At 39.1% G+C, this 23480-nt stretch overlaps 1 protein-coding gene across 3 annotated transcripts in view; it reads right to left on the minus strand.

Annotated features, from left to right (window-relative positions):
* phkb (phosphorylase kinase, beta) overlaps positions 1–23480 on the minus strand; it is a 274547-nt gene that overhangs the window by 148894 nt on the left and 102173 nt on the right. For all 3 annotated transcript variants that reach the window (XM_072279636.1, XM_072279637.1, XM_072279635.1), the window contains 2 exons: positions 6148–6306; positions 3522–3616 (listed from right to left, as the gene is read on the minus strand). In XM_072279636.1, the coding sequence (XP_072135737.1) occupies positions 3522–3616; positions 6148–6306 (254 nt within the window). The remainder of the gene's footprint in view (positions 1–3521; positions 3617–6147; positions 6307–23480) is intronic.

The following is a 23480-nucleotide window of genomic DNA, read 5'->3' on the forward strand; positions in this document are numbered from 1 at the left end:
AGGAAGAGTTTTCTTCCTTCTCTCGTCTGTGTGAGATGCAGGACTTTTGAGAGACTTTGAACTTTTTTACTGTGCCATGGCCTGTTCTTCATCAAGTTATGGTATTGTTGCACTGTTGTAACTATACGTTATAATTATGTGGTTTCTGTTAGTTTTTCAGTCTTGGTCTGTCCTGTGTTTCTGTGATATCACACCGGAGGAATATTGTATCATTTCTTAATGCATGCATTACTAAATGACAATAAAAGAGGACTGCATGTCCTCATAATCTAATAATCTAATCTAATCTAATCTCATAGAGAACCTTCACAGTGATATACCTGAACACCGCACCAGAATCAAAGCCAAGGAACTTGGGATACTGAAACAGATTGGCCCATTGTGGGCGAGACACAACACGTATAAGTGGATATACTACCTCTTGGAAGAAGAGAATCCTCTCATAAAAGGTTTTACCATCAAGATCAAGTTTCTGAGGCTGCTTGGTGATTCTTCCTTGGAGTTATTAACAGGTTAATTAGTCATTGTAAGTTGTCCTGTGATTAGGCCAAATGGGTGGGTTGTTGGGTGGTGTGGCTCATTGGGCAGGAAGGGTATGCTCCGTGCTGTATTTGTAAATAAAAATAAAATTGTGACGTTTCAGTTCCCTCTAAGGTGGATTAAACATTATGTTCATCAGTGGATATCCAATTCTTCAAGTAATGGATGAGGCCATTAAGGAATTGGTCTCTAACCTTAAACAATCACTGGCTCTACTTCCAATGACAGACAAGCCAATCTTTCTTGGTAATGCCATTGCCACAGCCACAAAGGATGTGCTGCCCTAGATCTTCCATTGGTTTGAAACAAAACCTATCCAACAAAAGATGCAGTCCTAGTGATGTTCTAAAACGGAATACTAAGCAAAGGAATATATTGTAAGTACTGCTCATTGATGTAACATAGAAATACACAATATTTGAGGAGGACATAAGAGACATAAAAATGCTTCTTCAAAAATAAATTGAATACTTTTAGAAGAGAAAATATACATATATATATATATATATTTTGAAAATAATGAATAAAATAAGGTAAAGTGTTAGAAAATGATACTCAAACACGAGGAAATCTGCAGATGCTCGAAATTCAAGCAACACACATCAAAGTTGCTGGTGAGCGCAGCAGGCCAGGCAGCATCTCTAGGAAGAGGTACAGTCGATGTTTCGGGCCGAGACCCTTCGTCAGGACTGAAACGTCGACTGTACTTCTTCCTAGAAAATGATACTGTATGTTTTATAAATAGCACTTTCAAGATCAAAGGGCTTTTCACTAACACATGCAACACGTCATGCCCTGACAAACTAGGAAAGGAATTAACTAAAGAGTTACAAAAATGGGAATTTAAAAGTACATAATATATCCTCATTATCTTATATTTTTCTTATTCATACTCACTACACAGTTCCTATTTGTAAGATAATGCCTAAACTTTGAACAGCAGTAATGGATATTTCACTATTTCATTCTACATTGCATTAGATCTAAAAGCCTGTGCATGTTAGCAGTAATATTCATCATATTCATAGTTTATTCTTTTGCTAAATGAACTACCACTGGTAAAATAAATGGGTCTTGAGGAACCCTGCTCATAAAACAATTGAAATAAATGTTAAGAGCTTCCCTAATAAAACACAACTTTTTCATTCTGTTGAAAGAATTTGTTTTCTACCAATGATACCGACTTACTATATTTTTGCTAAACAGTTTTCTTTATGTTTCTTTCTAACATAATGTTCATATCCAGGTTGTCCCACTTGCTTGAGAATAGGACAGGACTATATAATGGTAATTGGACAGAGCAAATGGTGGCCAGGGAGCCTAATAGATATGTCATAGCAAGTAAATGATTTGTTTGGCATCTAGTTTGGTCTTTGTGATGTATTCCTACTCTGACTGAAGCACAAGTGGTCCTGTAAGGACACCTACTTTGAATTCAGCCTTTCTGCCCTCCTTTGCTTCCGAGAGCCTGTAATTCCCAGGCACCAGAAGTGAAAAATCAGAAAGTTGGTTAAAATGAAAATGAGACACCTCATTAAAATATGTAGGTGACCATCCTGCTTCCCATGAGCAAAATAGTTGGCTGTTTCTCGTCCAATTTACATTAATGTATCAACAGGTTTGAGGCAGTTTGGGTTTCTATTGCTGAATGTTTTGGAATGCTAATCTCTGCTCCAGTAATAATCTACTGCCTATTGCAATTTCATTCCACCTTATTGCAGCCAATGATGTATACTTCCATATTTACATGTAACCTTCTCACCGTAGGCTCATAATGAGTTAGCTGTTACTCCGAATACAAACTAACAGCAACATGACTCGACAATGCATGGGAATAACGACGAAAAGGCCATTTCCAATAAATAAACACATCCATGGTAAATATGATACGGGTAAATACAAACATAAAAGTTTGAATGTTCTTTCCACGAGAAAATGAAGGCAATTACTTGTATGAATACTGATACATCCAAGCAAATTTACCATTCAGCAGGAAGCAATAATTTAACTCACACCAGTATAAACTTAGATCGAAATTGTATTAACAACATATTTTAAGCTATAACAAACAAAATAAAGGAAAAGGGCCCATTACATATATATTAGTCTATAGTGTGCACACAACTGTTGGAGCTCATTGCTGCATAATTAATCCAGTTTGCTTCGCTTCATTTACTCATGGTACCGAAATGGTTCTGCGCTGAAAACCCAGTCCAAGCGAAACATAAATATCCACATAATGCTCAAGAAAAGGCGTTGAACTTTCTACAAGGTTGTATGCTAACTAGCTAACTAAAAGTTATCTGCACATTCTCTGCGAGACCAAAGTCTGCATGCGGATTTTTCTGACCTCTGTATCTGTGTTTCTAAATGGGTTCTGTGAGCATTTCACCATGTTCTTCTACAATGTTTGCTGTCTGTTTCCATTTTCATTCTTTCTCATCCTTGGATCCTGCACTTTCCCAGAAAAATGGCTACCTTGTCTCTTTTTTTCCCTGCACTCTCTCAATAAAATATATTAACAAGACAAATCCTATTGGCTAATACAACAGGCCTAATTTCATCAACTGAAAAAAAGGAATACACAATTGTATAATGTAATTAAAGGAACACTTCGTGCATTTTGAGAAAATCTGAAGAAAATAAATTACCCTACAGCATAACTGTATTAATAACATCTTAAACCAGGGTAAGATGTACATATTGATCATCTTTTTAATTCTTAACTGGTCCAAACAAGATAATTCCAAATTGGATGTTCAACTTCACAGAAGCACCATAGTTGTTTCTTAGACATCAATTTTGTCATGCAAACCAGTTTCAGTATGATTACCAAAATTAATAAACAAAGAATTTGAGAGGCACAATATCTTTCTGAAGCATCTTTTTTTATACTAAGCTTCATTTTCTTACACCTTTCATCACTTGTAATAAAAAAAAACAAAACTAAAGAATATTGGCATCATTATCTTTGAACTAACCTGGTTGGAATACCTCAAGCTTATATTCCTTTGTTCCTTAGGAGGAATGTAACGCCTACATGGATCCACGTCCTGTGGGCTGATCAGTTCATCCACTATTAAGGATAACATATAAGAAAGTAGTTTAATTTTTACTAAAACTTAAGAATATTTTATTATGCTAATCCATAATCTATCATCTATTCATTTTGAAAAATAAAGAGTCTTTATCATTGGACACAATTTGTGGGTGTTCAAAGATACAGACTAGATTGTAACTGAGAGTGACTAATTAGAGGCTAGACAACTAGAATCAACAAATTATTGTGTGGATATCATAGCCAAAGTTCATAGTATCTGAGAATTCATGAGTTGCTTGGCAACAACATTACTCAACAAATGATATGCTTTACATTTCTAAAAATGCTACGTTTTCCTACAAATTCAGACCTCATAAAATGGGATGTAAATAATGGTCTGAATCAAGGTCATAGGTAATCTATCCTGTGATCGTAACACATTAAGCCTCCTTATTCATTGGAGTGTTTTAAAGCCTTTGATTAAATCTATCAAGTCAAGCCTCCATACCATCCAACTTTTCAATTACATTCAACATTTTTCACCAATAGTACCTAATTCACCCATAAACCAGCACTTATTATCCCCTCAATCCAAAAATTGACTCCTGACTGGCTCCTCTAATCAGAGACAATATGGGATGGACAAAACATTATGACATTGGCAGCAATGCCCTTGAAATGTGAAAAATAAAAAAAAACTCACTCCTGATTTGCCTCCCTTTTCCTATCTGCATTTACTTGTTTCTTTTTGACATCAACATCTTGCTTCATCAAATTCTCATTTTCCACCATCTTTCTCAACTATTCACTGCTTTTACTCATAGACTAATTACTCAATATCAAGATAGTTACTAAATTCATCCACGAGAAAGAATTTGTCTACATCTTCAGGTCACAGGGATTCCATTCCATTTCCCATTTTCTGACTTGAACTGAGCCGTAATTTTTGCAATTTTGGCATTATGCTCAACACTGCTGTATTCCATGACAAAAGGCCGCATGCAAACAACATTGTTCAATCTAGCCTTGGTTAACTTCCTGTGAAACCATGCCTTTATTAGTTCTACATTTGGTTACTTTGCTCCTTCTTAATTTCTGATACTCTATATTCGAACCTCTTCACATTTCATCCTGCTCTGTGCCAAGTCTGGTTCAGCCATTATTCGTGACCCTACTGACTACATGATCCATCAGTACCTCGCATTTGAAAGTAGCATCCTAGTTGTATTAAAATCTTACCCAAGCCTGTTAGAGAAACTTCTTTATGTTTTACAAAACCCTCTCTATCGGATTCCATCCTTTTGAATAACTCCCCAACTTTTGCACCATCAGTTATAGCTATGCTCCAAGTTATTGAAGTCAAATCCTGTTGAAGTTTCTCCATGTTTTGTCCCCTTTACTTTCTATAATAATCTTCTTAAAATATACCTATTAGACTACACTTCGATTACACTTCTTAATCCCTGTCACAGCTTTGGCTTTATTGACAGATATATAATATACACACACATAATTAGATTCATTGTTATAGAATATAACACAGAAACAGGCACTTCAGCCCATCTAGTTCATGCTGAAATATTGATCTGTCTAGTCCCATCGACCTGCACCCGGAACACAGCCCTCCATATCCCTCTCAGCCATGTGCCTACCCAAATTTCTTTTAAATGTTGTTATTAAACCTGTATCTATCACTTCTGCTGGTAGCTCATTCCACACTCTCATCACTGAATGAAGAAATTCCCCTACATGTTCCCTTTAAACATTTTACCTTTCATCCTTAACGCAGACCTGCAGTTCTAGTCTCACCCAAATTCAGTGCAAAAAACCTACATGTATTTACACTGTCTATACCCCTCACTACTAAGTTTGTCCTTTTATATCTTTTTAACTACTTCCATGAAACTTCAGCTAATTGGGACAACCGCTTACATGGGCCAAAATGGACTGGTCCCAACGTATCCTGATTAACCGAATCAACAGTACCTTAGTTCTATAGAATACCTTCCAATAACTTACTCACTACTGATGTCAGGCTCATAAACAAAAGAAAATCTGCAGATGCTGGAAGTCAAAGTAACACATACAAAATACTGGAAGAACTCAGCAGGCCAGGCTGCATCTATGGAAAAGGGTAAACAGTCGACATTTTGGGCCGAGACCCTTCATCGGGACCCACCACCTTATAGTTTCCTGGCTTATTCTTAGAGCCTTTCTTAAACAACAGAACAACATTAGCTATCCTCCAATCCTCCAGCACCTCACCCGAGGCCTAAAGATGTTTTAAATATCTCTGCTAGGGTCACTTGCAATTTCTGCACCAGTCTCTCACAGAGCTTGAGGGAACACCTTGACAGGTGCTGAGGATTTATCCACCTGAATTTGCGGCTAGACAGTTAACGCCTTCTCGTCTGTAATCTATATATGGTCCACAACTTCACTGCTACATTGCCTCACTTATACAGACTCTGTGTCAGTCTCCCGATGAACACTGGGATGCTTTTGTACTAAAACTTGCTATCATTATAAGTTCAGGATGCTAGCTGCAGACTTAATAAGTTACTTACCAAGCAACTTTGCAATTATGTACAAAGCCTGTCCCCACAAGAAAAGATTTCCATCACGCCCAGAGCTGCTAGGAAAACGCTTTTGACTGCCAGGTGATTCTCTTTCTAACTCAATAAAGTCAGCTGGTACATAATAGTACTTCGGTATGACAGAAAACCCTATACAAATAAAGAACACATATTAAAGATTAGCACTTCTGAACAAAGTGAAGAAATTTAAATTCAGAATGGAAATAGGTAAGCTAGCTTTGAAGAACTTGGCATGTGAGAGGGTGATGGCAAAATGTAAATTGATTTCCATATTTATTTTGTCATTCTTCCTGCAATTACCTCTGCTAACAAGGTTGATGCAAATTGTACTCAATTTACAATTACAGTTTCAAAATAGAGTGACACTGAAAACTATTATAATTTAGAATTCTAAATGCTGTTTTCTCCTTAAAATTTTTTGTTAGGTTCAATCCCATTACCCAATCTCATTCAACAACAGTACTGCTGTCTGACAAAGATGTCAAAGTTTTACAATATTTCGTAACGTCATTGATACTGAGAAACATTTAATTAATTTTATAGATCCTATGATAGGTTTCATCTGGATCATAACACAAGGTACAATCCAGAGTAAATGTCTGGGAATCTCAGCACGCTTTTGCTTTGCTACTAGTCTATGGGGAATAAAAATCGCTGGATGGGCTTGGCCAATCCCAGCAAAACCTGAGGTAGATTTATCAAGAAATCAACATTCAACAGAAATCTGTAGGAAAGAGAGTGCGCTAATCACAGTTTGCTAACTTGTCCGGCAAATAATCAAGCAATGCTCATATTTAAAGTCTTTGTTAGGTACTTTGAAACACATATCGAACGGAACCATGGTAGTGTGCAACAACGATGCAATGTAATTACAAGCAGATGATATCAGATCATCACTCAAACCAAAGAATCCTGATCATTTTTGTAAAAGTCCTTGGAAACCAAAGACAGAATTATAGCTGGAAATGTACTCAGTGCCTTGTTTTGATTCATTTCAGCTTCTCTTAATTTAAAATCAAAACACATTATGTTTTGGGAATGCTAAGGCTATAAGACATAGTAATACAGGCTCCAGCTTCTTAGTTTAAAAGCCTTAACTATCTGGAACTGTCCTAAAGCAGTTTTTTTCTAAACACTTCCATACTACCACACATTATGAACATTAAAAGATATCGTTGACAGTTATATAGATTAAAATAGGTACAATTTTATTGTTTGAAACACCAGCATAGTGATTATTTAATTATTGCAAATTCAGTGTATTATATAAAGAGTGTGTTACAAGCATCTATAATATTAATTATGTGAATTACATTAGTAGCATACACGACTAAACTGTCTATTAAAATACACAATTTCTTCACCTCAAAACTGGTACAAAACTCATAAGTTACTTTTTTCAACAACCACCTTTGTAACAAAATTTATATATCTGTCTAGAAGAATTATCAATGCTTTCATAAGCTACAAGTGTTCTCTCAAAATACAGTTTAATAACTTTTTGTTACATAATACAGGTGATGACCTCATCAATCATCAGCAGAGAAAACAAGGAGATTCCTTCTCATTGGATTCAAGTAATAGTTTGGAAACTACAAAATATTCACAGCTATCAAATGTAATCCCACTAGAAATGCATTTCACATTTTTACTTCACTCTGGAATTGATATTATAGTGTCTTCCAGCAGGTAGAATTTTATATGATTCCCTGCTGACAGCAAGACATGCAAAATCTGTACAGACAGCCGTTAAATACAGGTGGTTAGGTAGAAGTCTGTATGGTTAACTATCCAAGTCAAGGCATAATGGTGAGACCATAGCAGCATTATAAGATGACAGTTATACTATTGTAAATTCTGGATTATATGCTTTCCAAAGAATTATGAATCATTTGCAAGAATAAACTGTATATTCATAAGAATATTGACACAAGAGACTACGTAGTTGGAATCTGGATTGAACACTAACACTGCAGATGCTGGAATCTGGATCACAAACAATGTGCTGAGGAATTCAACAGCTCATGCTGCACCTTTGGAAGCAAATTGTAATATTTTGGGTCAACAAGTTTTTTCCTTCTACAGAGGCTTCATGACCCACTGAGTTTCTACAGCACACTGTTATGTAAGAATGCTGTTTGGTGTGAAGCAACACAAACATAAAGAGAGACATCAAAAATTGTATCTTTTTAACTGAGGAAATATTTAAAATTGCAAAAGGATCAGACACAGAAGTTATGAAAATCCATAGCCTCTGCTGATGCATAGTTTTGAGTGGAATGATTTAAACATTGAATGGCTAGTCTTCATTCTGACACAAGGTCAAACAGTATTATACTCTCCAGCCAGAATCTACCCTACAAAAACTCTTAGGCCTGGGTCCTAATGTGAGGTACAATCTGCTGTTTGGACCAACTAAATACTGGCTCATATAGACTGGAAAGGCAGGACGTTGAGAGTTGGGCAAGGTTGGATTGCTCTGGGAGCCAAGCCGATTTGGAGAGGTTGAGAACAGCTTCTTCAGCAGCGAAATCTAGGCCTGAAGCAAATTGCTGGGCAGCATATCTAGGCCCAGAATGATTCACGGCGGCATGGCCCAGGCTCTAGTGTGAGGTTCGATCCACTGTTCAGAGAACTTAAAAACCGGCCCAGTTAGACTTTTTTTTACAAAATATCTTTATTACAAATTTAGTGCTACAATATGCCCAAATAGACTGGGGGCTCCTCTCTCCACAATGCTAAGGCAGTGAGACTGCCCCCCGGTTGTCGTACTTTGTGTCTGTGAACTTTGCAGTGATTTGTCCTGCTAATCTGATGAACTGAATACTGAGGCTTTGGGCCTACTCTAGATTGTTCCAGGAATTAGGCTCCAAGGACTCAATTTGTTTCAGAATGATGTTGCTATCACTTACATGATTTGATTTCTCTCTTTCTCTGTGCGTATTGGGGGTTGGTCTTTATTGTTAATTGAGTTCTTTTAGCTTCCTTGCTTTGCGACTGTAAGCAAACAAATCTCAAGGGAGTATAATTTATACATTCTTTGATTATAAATGTACTTTAAGCTATCTTATGCTTCAATGGGATAACTTCTCATTCTTCCAAATATGGACTTATCTTCCCCAAAAGACAACCTGTTCATCTCAGGAATCTATGTACTTTCCCTCTACTCTCCCCTTAGGTAAGGATATCAAAACTTTATCCTGTACTCTAGAACTAGACTTTTCATTGTTATGTTTTGTAACTCCAGAAACTAATTGAAAAAAAAACACAGGAGCCCAGGAAGCTTGTCTACTAGTTTTTCTTTAGTGAGACATTCACATATGACGTGATGGTGTTATGATGTATACCATTCACAGACTTTTACATATAACCCATAACAAATTATGCAAACAAAGGATGCTTAATCAAACAATATATTTACAATATTACTGAAATATTAAATACACAACACTCCTCCCTGTATAGCTATAAACTCCAACACAATATAGAATACATCGTAACTCGAATAGAATACATAACATATTGCTCTGTCATCTTAGACACACATTATACTATAGAATACAACTACTAAATACACATCCACAGAATAGTAAATTTTAAGTTGTCCTATTCAGGCCTAAAGATTTCATTGCTGTGGAGGATTTCTTACTCTTGTGAGATAACATCTTTCCTGACAAAAAAGGGCCACTCTGCTTGGTAGGTGAGACTTGGGGCAGTGAAACAATCCAAAGTTGTGAGACCTCCTTTCTGATGGTTGTAGGAGTTGATTCTGGGACTGCAAGGAGTTGGTCTGACAGCTCTGGACACCTTTCTTCTCCAACAATTGCACCTGCTCTCCTCAACCAATTGATGTGTCATCTCCAGATGACATTAGATGCAATCTCCACTGTGTAGAAGAGTGATCCAGTTCTGTCTTTAACACTTCTAAGTATCCACTTTTGATCACCTTGGTAGTCCATCGACAGAACTGCTTGTCCAGGAGTGAAACATTGAACCTCCTTGTTTGAGAAGCCCTCAATTTGTCTCAGCTATTTGTCCTGCATAATCCTTCTGAGATTGGGTTTGAGAAGATCCAAGCTTGAGTGAGTGCAAGTGGTGATGGAGGAGCAGCACTGCTGGTGAATTGTTGGCTATTTAGTGTGTTGCATTGTGATGGGAAAGGGTAATTTGATTGAAAATTTCAAAACATCAAATGAACTGATAACACACATCAAAGTTGCTGGTAAACGCAGCAGGCCAGGCAACATCTGTAGGAAGAGGTGCATTCGACGTTTCAGGCCGAGACGTTGACTGCACCTCTTCTTACAGATGCTGCCTGGCCTGCTGCGTCCACCAGCAACTTTGATGTGTGTTGCTTGAATTTCCAGCATCTGCAGAATTCCTGTTGTTTGCGAAATGAACTGATAAGCTATGTAGAAGGAAACTCTTTCAGTTGAATGTAGAGGCTATGACTGGAGGGATTTCCTATCAATTAAAACTAGACCCTTGAGGAGCGAAGCTTAGAAACAATTCACTTGTGCATCCGGAACCTCGATTTCCTCACTAGCAGATCCCAGTAGCCAGTTTGAATTGGCATCATCTCATGCTCTTGATATTTATTACTATTATTGCTCATTTATTATTATTTCTTTTTTTTCATTTTGTACTTACACAGGTTGTTGCTTTTATACAATGCACAACTCTCAATCCCCACATAAGGCAACTGGCATCGGGGGCAAGTTCATCCTGGTGCTGGTAAAAAATGGGGTAACTAGAATTTCTGCTGCACATTCCAGCCACTTTGGGTGGACACGTAGGCCTGAAACAGGGTGAGGTGAGTTTTCCTGTGCCACCCTTGAACACTGCTGTGGTACCATCCAGTACCTTTCTTAATACACTTTCAGTTGACTCTTTTGCAGGGGAAGTAGCATGCAAATAAAGGATGATCTCCAATCAAGTTTTAGTTGTCTCAGCCGATCAAGGCTCCACAATGCTAGCCCTTCTGTTTTTTTTTCCAACCACACCAAGCCCAATGTGGCTTGTTGGTTGTTGTATTTCACTGCTACAAATTTCATTCCCATACTTTTTTCCAGTATATGTTAATAGTTGGATATCTGCAGGCTTCAGATCAGTATCTTTGAAATGCCGTTCAAACTCATTTTGTGAAATGTCTGAAATAGCCGAGCCAGTGTCCAATTGCATTTTACTTAATTTGCCATTCACTTCAGGCGTAAGCCATATTGCTTGTCTCCTGTTCATTTTCACACTGTAAATCTCAAGGCTACTCAGTCCTGTATCACTCACTATTATCAGACTTTCATCAACAGCATCAGATTAGTGCTTTTTGGAAGTGCAACTTAACTCTTTTAGCGTTTTCTCTTTCCTGTGCTGTCCATTTGTTTTAGTCTGCGCAACATGCTCTTTATACGTGTTTTACTTGTTGCATTTTCTGCAATGTTTGCCTTTAAACCTGCTTTGGTCTGATGTATGTGAATCCCTGCCACAATGGGAATACAACTTTTTTGTCCAGGCAGGTTTCCCTTTCGACGTTGCATGTTTTTTTTACGCACATTTTCATTCCTGACAGCAACTCAGTTGCATCTCTGGCTGCAGTTTCCATTAATACAGCAATTTCAACTGTTCTTTTAAATGTGAGTTATGCTTCAGTTAGGAGCCACTTTTGAATGCTTTGTTGTAAGATTCTACAAACTAAACTATCTTTCAGTGCACCATTAGGGCCTATCGACTAAACTGACAATGCTCGGTCAATTTCTTCTATTCAGCCATGTACACTGAAATGTAACCTCTTTCCTTTTGACTCCTAAAGAGTTCTGCAATCAACAACAATGTCAGTTCTAAATGTTCCTGCGTTACATAGAAACGTAGAAAATAGGTGCAGGAGTAGGCCATTCGGCCCTTTGAGTCTGCACTGCCATTTATTATGATCATGGCCGATCATCCAACTCAGAACCCCGCCCCAGCCTTCCCTCCATACCCCCTGATCCCCGTAGCTACAAGGGCCATATCTAACTCCCTCTTAAATATAGCCAATGAACTGGCCTCAACTGTTTCCTGTGGCAGAGAATTCCACAGATTCACCACTCTCTGTGTGAAGAACTTTTTCCTAATCTCGGTCCTAAAAGGCTTCCCCTTTATCCTCAAACTGTGACCCCTTGTTCTGGACTTCCCCAACATCGGGAACAATCTTCCTGCATCTAGCCTGTCCAATCCCTTTAGGATTTTACACGTTTCAATCAGATCCCCCCTCAATCTTCTAAATTCCAACGAGTACAAGCCCAGTTCATCCAGTCTTTCTTCATATGAAAGTCTTGCCATCCCAGGAATCAATCTGGTGAACCTTCTTTGTACTCCCTCTATGGCAAGGATGTCTTTCCTCAGATTAGGGGACCAAAACTGCACACAATACTCCAGGTGTGGTCTCCCCAAGGCCTTGTACAACTGCAGTAGTACCTCCCTGCTCCTGTACTCGAATCCTTTCGCTATAAATGCCAGCATACCATTCGCCGTTTTCACCGCCTGCTGTACCTGCATGTCCACTTTCAATGACTGGTGTATAATGACACCCAGGTCTCGTTGCACCTCCCCTTTTCCTAATCGGCCACCATTCAGATAATAATCTGTTTTCCTATTTTTGCCACCAAAGTGGATAACTTCACATTTATCCACATTAAATTGCATCTGCCATGAATTTGCCCACTCATCTAACCTATCCAAGTCACCCTGCATCCTCTTAGCATCCTCCTCACAGCTAACACTGCCACCCAGCTTCGTGTCATCCGCAAACTTGGAGATGCTGCATTTAATTCCCTCATCCAAGTCATTAATATATATTGTAAACAACTGGGGTCCCAGCACTGAGCCTTGCGGTACCCCACTAGTCACCGCCTGCCATTCTGAAAAGGTCCCATTTATTCCCACTCTTTGCTTCCTGTCCGCTAACCAATTCTCCATCCACCTCAATACCTTACCCCCAATACCGTGTGCTTTAAGTTTGCACACTAATCTCCTGTGTGGGATCTTGTCAAAAGCCTTTTGAAAATCCAAATATACCACATCCACTGGTTCTCCCCTATCCACTCTACTAGTTACATCCTCAAAAAATTCTATGAGATTCGTCAGACATGATTTTCCTTTCACGAATCCATGCTGACTTTGTCCGATGATTTCACCGCTTTCCAAATGTGCTGTTATCACATCTTTGATAATTGACTCCAGCAGTTTCCCCACCACCGACGTTAGGCTAATCGGTCTATAATTCCCCGGTTTCTCTCTCCCTCCTTTTTTAAAAAGTGGAGTTACATTAGCCACCCTCCAATCCTCAGGAACTAGTCCAGAATCTAACAAGTTTTGAAAAATTATCACTAATGCATCCACTATTTCTTGGGCTACTTCCTTAAGCACTCTAGGATGCAGACCATCTGGCCCTGGGGATTTATCTGCCTTTAATCCCTTCAATTTACCTAACACCACTTCCCTACTAACATGTATTTCGCTCAGTTCCTCCATCTCACTGGACCCTCTGTCCCCTACTATTTCTGGAAGATTATTTATGTCCTCCTTAGTAAAGACAGAACCAAAGTAATTATTCAATTGGTCTGCCATGTCCTTGCTCCCCATAATCAATTCACCTGTTTCTGTCTGTAGGGGACCTACATTTGTCTTTACCAGTCTTTTCCTTTTTACATATCTATAAAAGCTTTTACAGTCAGTTTTTATGTTCCCTGCCAGTTTTCTCTCATAATCTTTTTTCCCCTTCCTAATTAAGCCCTTTGTCCTCCTCTGCTGAACTCTGAATTTCTCCCAGTCCTCAGGTGAGCCACTTTCTCTGGTTAATTTGTATGCTTCTTCTTTAGAATTGATACTATCCCTAATTTCTCTTGTCAACCACTGGTGCACTACCTTCCTTGATTTATTCTTTTGCCAAACTGGGATGAACAATTGTTGTAGTTCATCCATGCAACCTTTAAATGCTTGCCATTGCATATCCACCATCAATCCTTTAAGTGTCATTTGCCAGTCTATCTTAGCTAATTCACGTCTCATACCTTCAAAGTTACCCCTCTTTAAGTTCAGAACCTTTGTTTCTGAATTAACTATGTCACTCTCCATCTTAATGAAGAATTCCACCATATTATGGTCACTCTTACCCAAGGGGCCTCTCACGACAAGATTGCTAATTAACCCTTCCTCATTGCTCAAAACCCAGTCCAGAATAGCCTGCTCTCTAGTTGGTTCCTCGACATGTTGGTTCAAAAAACCATCCCGCATACATTCCAAGAAATCCTCTTCCTCAGCACCTTTACCAATTTGGTTCACCCAATCTACATGTAGATTGAAGTTACCCATTATAACTGCTGTTCCTTTATTGCACACATTTCTAATTTCCTGTTTAATACCATCTCCGACCTCACTACTACTGTTAGGTGGCCTGTACACAACTCCCACCAGCGTCTTCTGCCCCTTAGTGTTACGCAGCTCTACCCATATCGATTCCACATCTTCCCGGCTTATGTCCTTCCTTTCTATTGCGTTAATCTCTTCTTTAACCAGCAACGCCACCCCACCTCCCCTTCCTTCATGTCTATCCCTCCTGAATATTGAATATCCCTGAACGTTGAGCTCCCATCCTTGGTCACCCTGGAGCCATGTCTCTGTGATCCCAACTATATCATAATCATTAATAACAATCTGCACTTTCAATTCATCCACCTTATTACGAATGCTCCTTGCATTGACACACAAAGCCTTCATGCGCTCTTTTACAACTCTCTTAGCCCTTATACAATTATGTTGAAAAGTGGCCCTTTTTAATGCTTGCCCTGGATTTGTCGGCCTGCCACTTTTACTTTTCTCCTTAGTACTTTTTGCTTCTACCCTCACTTTACACCCCTCTGTCTCTCTGCACTTGTTCCCATCCCCCTGTTGTGAACTAACCTCCTCACACCTAGCCTCTTTAATTTGATTCCCACCCCCCAACCATTCTAGTTTAAAGTCACCTCAGTAGTCCTCGCTAATCTCCCTGCCAGGATGTTGGTCCCCCTAGGATTCAAGTGTAACCCGTCCTTTTTGTACAGGCCACGCCTGCGCCAAAAGAGGTCCCAATGATCCAAAAACTTGACATTCGCAATATCAGCAAAGGTAATTTTGGATGGCTTGCTTGGAGCAGTTAATCCTCAAAACAAACTACGATTTTTGGATCATTATCATTTTGGATCTCCCCTTCCTCCTCCCACTTTCAAATCTCTTACTAGTTCTTCTTTCAGTTAGCTCTGATGAAGGGTCTCGGCCTGAAACGTCAACTGTACCTCTTCCTAGAGATGCTGCCTGGCCTGCTGCGTTCACCAGCAACTTTTAGGTGTGTTGCTTGGAATTCCAGCATCTGCAGATTTCCTTGTGTTTATGATTTTCCAACTACTGCACTCAGCAAAACTGGCACTCATTTCTTATCGGCTACTCCATTTGCTTTAAAATACTGCTCAATTACTTCAATATACATCACCCAGTTTTCTGTTGTGTAATTGAATGTCTATTTTTTTCGATATAGCCAGCCACTTCTGCCTTTTATTTATTATTACCCAGTAATCATTGTTCATGAACCTGTAACTTTTTCCATTTTCTGTCTTTTTTAAAAAACTCGAACATCTGTATCCCTTTCCAAAAAAAAAAACATGATGTGCTTTTTTTAAAAACCTGAATGCCTCTCTTCCCTTCTGAAGAAAAATGTGTTGCACTCCAATAGACAGGTAGTCGTCTTGGGTTCATTTTCAAACTTCCCCATCGCCACTGTGATATATTGTAATTCCAGAAACTAACTGAAAGAAAAACACAGAAGGCCAGGAAACTTGTCTGCTTAGTTTTTCTTTAGTGAGGTGCTCACACATGACATGGTAGCATAATGACGTATGCCATTTATGTACTTTTATATATAACCCATAATGAATTATGTAAACAAAGAATGAAATGAATTGTCTTTGTTACTTACATCAGTCACATACATAAAGAGTAAAAACTCTTTACATCTCTAAATGTGCATGTGCAACTTATCGTAATTTGTAATAAATAGTATGTACAACCAGTCAGTCAATATAACATAGAAATACAATTGTATCAGCATGAATTAATCAGTCTGATGGCCTGGTGGAAGAAGCTGTCCCAGAGGCTGTTGGTCCTGGCTTTTATGCTGCAGTACAGTTTCCAAGATAGTAGCAGCTGGAACAGTTTGTGGTTGGGGTGACTCAGGTCCCCAATGATCCTTTAGGCCTTTTTTACACACCTGTCTTTGTAAATGTCCTGAATAGTGGGAAGTTCACATCTACATATTCGCTGGGCTATCCAGACCACTCTCTGCAGGGTCCTGCGACTGAGGTAAGTACAGTACAGTTCTCACACCAAGCAGTGATACAGCCAGGTAGGATGCTCTTAATTGCGCCCCCCCTCCCCCCCGTAGAAAGTTCTTAGGATTTGGGAACCCATACCAAACTTCTTCAACCGTCTGAGCTGAAAGAGGTGCTGTTGTGCTTTTTTCATGACAAAGCTGGTGTGTACAGACCATGTGAGATCCTCGTTGAGGCGCATGCCGAGAAACTTAAACCTGTTCACTCTCCCAGCCCCAGATCCATTGATGTCAATAGGGGTTAGCTTGCCTCCGTTCCTCCTGTAGTCCACAACCAGCTCCTTTCTTTTTGTGACATTGAGGGAGAGGTTGTTTTCTTGACACCACTGTGTCAGGGTAATGACGTCTCTATAGGCTGCCTCACTATTATTTGATATTAGGTCAATCAATGTGGTATTATCAGCAAATTTAATTAGCAGATTGGAGTTGTGGGTGGGAACACAGTCATGGGTATACAGAGAATAATGGAGGGGGCTTAGGACACAGCACTGAAGGGCACCTGGGTTGAGGGCCAGAGGAGCAGAGGTGAGGGAGTCCACTCTTATCACCTGCCGGTGACCTGACAGGAAGTCCAGGATCCAGCTACACAAGGCAGGGGGAAGACCGAGGTCTGTGAGCTTCTTGTCAATTCTGGAGGGTATTATGGTGTTGAATGCTGAACTGTAATCCAAGAGCAGCATTCTCACATAAGCATCCTTCTTCTCCAGGTGTGTAAGGATGATGTGTGGAGCTGTGGCTATTGCGTCATCTGTTGATCGGTTCTGTCAGTAGGGGAATTGTAGTGGGTCCAGTGTGAGAGGTAGCATATTGCAGATGTAGTCCTTGACCAGCCTCTCAAAGCATTTGTTTATTATGAAGGTGAGCACAACAGGACACCAGTCATTCAGACATGTTACCTTGGTCTTATTAGGTACAGGGACAATGTTCTGAATGCAAAAATCAACAAATATATTTACAATATTACTCAAATATCAAATACTTTACATCCACGGTCTTATAAAAACAAATGGCTCAAGATTGTTCTACTCCAATTCCAGTGCATGGCATACCATGTTTCTCAAATTGTTTATGGAATCTATATACTAACTTTCAGTAAATCTTTCACAAGGACACACGGATTCCTCTGAATACTAATATTTCCTTGTTACTCACTATCTAAAATACATGGTGGTTTTCTATTTTTCCTACCAAAACACTATGTGATATACAGTGTTCCACATCCTTTTCTCGATGTATCTCATCACTGGTCCTTTATAACCATGAGGCATTTGCTTAAGAATATACTTTCCCTCTAAACTTCATACAACTATCAAATTCCCTCTCTTTTAGATCAATGATATACATTATACAGTGTATACCTGAGGTCCAAACACTGCTCCCTGCAACACTCAACTAGTTAGTGTAGTTGCTACAATCTGGACATTAATCAGTACTAAATGATAGTGATAAACACAAGGGATTCTGTAGATGCTGGAAATCCAGAGTAGTACACACAAAATGGTGAAGGGACTCAGGAGATCAGGCAGGCATCTGGAGAGGGATAAACAGCCAAAGTTTTAAACTCAGATGCTTCATCAGGACTGGAAAGGAGGGGGAAGAAGTGTTGATAATATGTTACTAAAATCCCATTCCTAATTTCGAGCAATAACCTCTCTACTCATACCTTACTGAATATTTTTCACTACCATTTCCCTTTCTGCATGCTTCTGGTGATAAAAGATTTGTCAAACATAATTTCACTTTCAGGATTCTGTTTAATTTATCCAGTCTTATTGTGATTTTATAAATACCATCATGCCATGCCCTAATAATAGGATGTAGCATTTTCCCTATGACAGATGTCAGGCTAATAGGCTTATGATTCACTGTTTTTTCTCTTCCCCTCCTTTCATCCTTGTGAACCTAACAGAGCTTCAATGTAGCACCTCTTTCATATCACCCTTTTACATCATCCAGCAATTTGAACACTCCTTTCAAATGAAGCAGCTATTCATGTGTTCTTCTTCCAGTCTAGTTTACTGCATTAGGTACTGACAATACGGTTGCCACATTGGAGAAACTAAATGCAGATTGGATTGCAACTTTGCAGAATACTTCTGCTCAGTTCACAAGGGTGATCCTAGCTGTGAAATTAATTATTGTCATATACACCAGGTTTGACAAAACTTGTTGCTTACGTGAAGCCAGAGAATAAATAGAGTACATGGTAATAATAAATACAACTGCTGAGCTGACCTATAACAGTGGTTTCCTCAGAGAATGGGAACATTGAGTTGATATTGTATCTGGCTACACAGTCATGGGTGTAGATGGAGTAGAGCAGGGGACTGAGCACACAATCTGGGAGCACCTGTATTAAAAGTCACTGAAGATGAAATGTTATAGCTAATTCTAAGCATCTGAGGTCTGCCAGCTAGAAAATCCGGAAGCCAATAATAGATGAGGTTCCAAGAAACTGGCTGCAAAAGCTTAATGATATGCATATTAGGTATTATGGTGCAGAAGGCTGAGCTGTAATTAATGCATAATATCCTGGCATGTATTCTGATTATCAAGGTGATGGTAGTGCAAGAAGAATGGTGTCCTCTGGAAAATCATTTTCCTGTATTCTGATTGCAGTGGATTAAAGTATAAGATGACATTTTACTTTCTAAGGGACTGGGATGATGGAAGTTTCTTTGAAGCAGATGGAGACAACAGACTGTTAGAGTGAGAGGTTGAAGATCTTGGTGAGCATAGAGGCTAGCTGATTAGCACATGATTTCCAAACCCAACCAGAGGCTCTATATGTGCCAGCTGCTTTCTGAGATTTATATGAAAGACGAGGAAACCCTCAGGCTAATGTGCAGTGTCTACTGCATAATAGAGAAAGAAGCCATCACTGATCTCCCTTTGAAATAGCAGACTTGCTTGGAGTTCTTCAAGGATTGAATGTTAGCAGAAGTAGGCTGGTGAGGGGAGCCAAAATCCCCACCCTGCCAGCTGCCATGATTCCGAAGCTTGTTTATACTCTCAGTTGTTTAGGGAGGAGCTACTGTGATAGAGATTGGTAATGCAGATACTTCCTTTGAATCAGCAACGGCTGGCAGAAAGCTTTCAGCATCGAATGACTTCCTCAAACTGGATCTGGCTGATATTAGTGAAAACCGATCCTAGGAGGGTGCTTTAAGAGAAACTGCAGCAAAATGTCACTACTCTAACGTTATTTTTCTTTGATAAACGCAGCAATGATAAATATAGATCCCGTGCTTCTATTTGCCTGTCACATAAATTTTCCCTCCCACTCAGTCTCTCAATGCCTGGCATCTTATGCTCCTCCAAAGCAGTATAACACAAGCCCAAGGAACAACTTCTGATCTCCTGATGACAACCTTCAAGACTGCAGAATGAAGTCAACAATTTCAGATAACTAATCTTTTCAGTATCTGTTCTTGTAGATCACCTATCTGCAGCATTAACTGCTTTTCTTTCAATGCCGATGCTGACTGCAATGCTGAGTATTTCCAGAATTCTACTTCAGATTTCCTGCAACTGCAATACTTTGCAAAATAAATTTTTCCTCCTTCTTCTGTTCTCATTGATTTCTCTCATTAAAAGTCTCCTCCTTCAGGCCAAATGCAATGGACTCGCCTTAATGCCTTCTCTCTGCTGGCAATCCACAATTGGGTATTTCCATCATTTCCTGTTTTTATTTCAGATTTCCAGCAATTGTTGTTTTTGCTTTTAGCTTACTTTCACGTTTTACTTTTGCTCACTGTTTCTGAATAGAAAATATGGTGAAAAAGCTAGTAATATTCAGACTTCCACACAGTTTACAAATTCATTAGTCTTTCGTTTAATGAGGGATGGACAGCCCTTCTTGTGGAATCCAGTTCTCAAACCCAGTTTTGTTAAGATTTCAACAATTCCATGTCACCTCCAGCATTAAGTTTCTATACCAAGCTGGAACTGGCACAGAATTGGAGACTCAACTGATTTCAGTGGAGATTTCAGGCCTCTAGATTAGGAGTCAGAGGAGGCAAATAATCTCTTTAATCAGTTGTAATCCCTTTTTAAGATTATTTCATCGTAGTAATAATTTAATATACATTAAACCAACAGTTTATAAAGCTTTTAATTAACTTTAACTTTTTTTAGTTTTTGATAATTTTTTATAGGTCTCAGATCATCTGGTCCATTCCCAAGGGGTTTCTACTGTCAATTTTCTGGTTATCACCTTGACTCAACGACCTTGCTCCGAAATGTGGAGGATTAGCGAACTCAGCTCTCCACATCTGGGCCAGGTGATGGCTGGTCGGTAGAGTTGGTGGGAACTCCAGACCACAGGCCAGTTCCAACACAACTTGATCCGATTTGTTTCTTCCTTTTAACTAATGCCACATTTAACTTATTTTATTAGTAACGATTAGACTATTCTGTACCGTTTCTTTTTTTCGTAAATTAAATTATAACTATCTTTGAATGCCTTTCATAAACTCAACTAAAATCGTAATTTTTAACCTTGTGCCCAGATCTACCCTAGCCAATTTTCTCCCTTACACCTACAGAGCTGGCTTTGTTCAGATTTAAGATCCTAGTTGTGAATGTAACAATATCTCTTTCAAACACAGTATAAAATTCAATGCATTTTTCTACCTTGACACATTTTCAGTGAGGTTTCATTAATGTTGATTCACTGCACATGAGCAAGCTCCCTAGTTTGTTTCATTGCATACAAATGTAAAGAACTATGTTTACAGCTGTACACACCCTAACCTCTCTCTTTGAAAAGTCATATACCTAAATTGAGTGTTTCGTTCATGACGTCATTATGTACCTTTCTATGTGATGGTTACGATTTTAAAACAATTATTTTTTCAGTGTTATTAATTAATCTATTTTGTTGCTTTGCACAGATATACTGCCTTTAGATTTAACTGAATTCTATTTTTCCCTGAATTTCACTGTTTGAAGCTCACCAGCCTGTAACCATGGCTCTTTAATCAAATTTATACTAATGCATTCATTTTGTTGCAAATGCTTTGTATATTCACACACAGTGCCTTGAAGTTTGATGCTTTCTGCTTTTTCCAGATGCCATATTAGTTATTGATAAACCGTCACTTGTTGACCCTCTCTGCTTATTTTTATTACCCCAAACCATACTCTGTTGTAAGCTTTTAATATTTCTCTTACTAATTTTAAATTTATTCTTTCTTGATTCATATCCCCAATGATCCTCATTATTTCAAAGCCCTGCAAACTACTCTAGGTACTCAGTTTACAAGGACCCTAGTTCAAACCATCTGAAAAGAACAGCATTGGTGCTGACGCAAGTACCCTATGGATCAAAACCCTCCTATCAACACCATTTTGAGCCAGGTATTCAATTTTATAAAAGTTCTTTCCCACAGAACATCCAAGTTCAAAGCAAATTCATTACCACCATATACATTCCTGAGATTCATTTTCCTGCGGGCATTCAGAGTAAATAGAAGAAACACATTAGAGTCAATGAAAGACCGCACCCAACGAGATGGACAAGCAACCAATGTGCAAACAACAACAAACAGTGCAAATACAAAAAAAAAGAAAATAATAATAATAATAATAAATAAATTAGCAAAAAATATCGAGAACATGAGATGAAGTGAGCCATAAGAGTGTTGGAACAATTTCAGTGATAGGGTCAGTGAAGTTATCCACTCTGATTCAAGAGTTTGATGGTTGAGGGATAATAATTGCTCCTGAACCTAATGGTGTGGGTCCTGAGGCTCCTGTACCCCCTTCCTGATGGCAGCAGCAAGAAGGGAGCTTGGCCTACAAGGTGAGGTCCTTGATGATAGATGCTGCTTTCCTGAGACAGTGCTCCATGTTGATGTGCTCAATGATGGGCAGGGCTTCACCTGTGATGAAGTGGGCTATATACACTACTTTTTGTAGGTTTTTCCATACAAGGGTATTGGTGTTTACATACCAGACCGTGATGCAGCTAGAGAATATAGTCCCCACCGCATATCTATAGAAGTTTTTTAAAAAAAATTTAAAATGACATGCTGAATCTTTGCAAACGTTTAAGAAAGTAGAGATGGTGTGTGCTTTCTTCGTAATGGTACTTGCGTGCTGGATTCAGGACAGATCCTCTGAAATGATAACACCTGAGGAATTTAAAGGTGGCGTGGTATACAGTAGCATAACACTTTATAACAGGGGTCCCCAACATTTTTTGCACCGCGGACCGGTTTAATTGACAATATTCTTGCGGACTGGCCGATAGGGGTGAGGGGGTGTTCAAGTTCAACAGTGCGTGACAGGGAATGAGGAAAGGTGCAGCTGACTCACATCGTTTCATATCGCCAAATCATATTGTTCCTCGCAGCCAGTAGCAAATGCTTTGCAGCCCAGTGATTGAGGACCACTGCTTTACAATACCAATGACCAGGTTCATTTCCTTCCGCTGCCTGTAAGGAGTATATTCTCCTTGTGACCGCATGGGTTTCCTCCAGGTGCTCAAGTTTCTTCTCACAGTCCAAAGACATACCGATTGGGAGGTTAATTGTTGCGTAACTAGGCTAGGATTAAAATTGGGGATTGCTGTGCTGTAACTCAATACATAAATAAAGTCGTTGACCCTCTCCACTTCTGATCCCCCGATGAGGACTGGCTCATGGACCTTACGTTGCTTCCTCCTGAAGTCAATTATCAACTCCTTGGTCTTGCTGACATTGAGTGAGGTGTTGTTGTGGCAACACTTAACTAGATTTTTAATCTCCCTCCTATATGCTGATTCATCACCATCTTTAATTCAGCCAACGACTGTGGTGTCATCATCAAACTTACAACTGGTATTAGAGCTGTGGTTAGCCTCACAGTCATAAGTTTGCCTTCACTTTCCAGAAGTGGCGGTGTTACCTTGGCTTCACTAGAAGAG

Source organism: Mobula birostris, chromosome 15 (assembly GCF_030028105.1).
Source record: "Mobula birostris isolate sMobBir1 chromosome 15, sMobBir1.hap1, whole genome shotgun sequence".
Classification (NCBI taxonomy): domain Eukaryota; kingdom Metazoa; phylum Chordata; class Chondrichthyes; order Myliobatiformes; family Myliobatidae; genus Mobula; species Mobula birostris.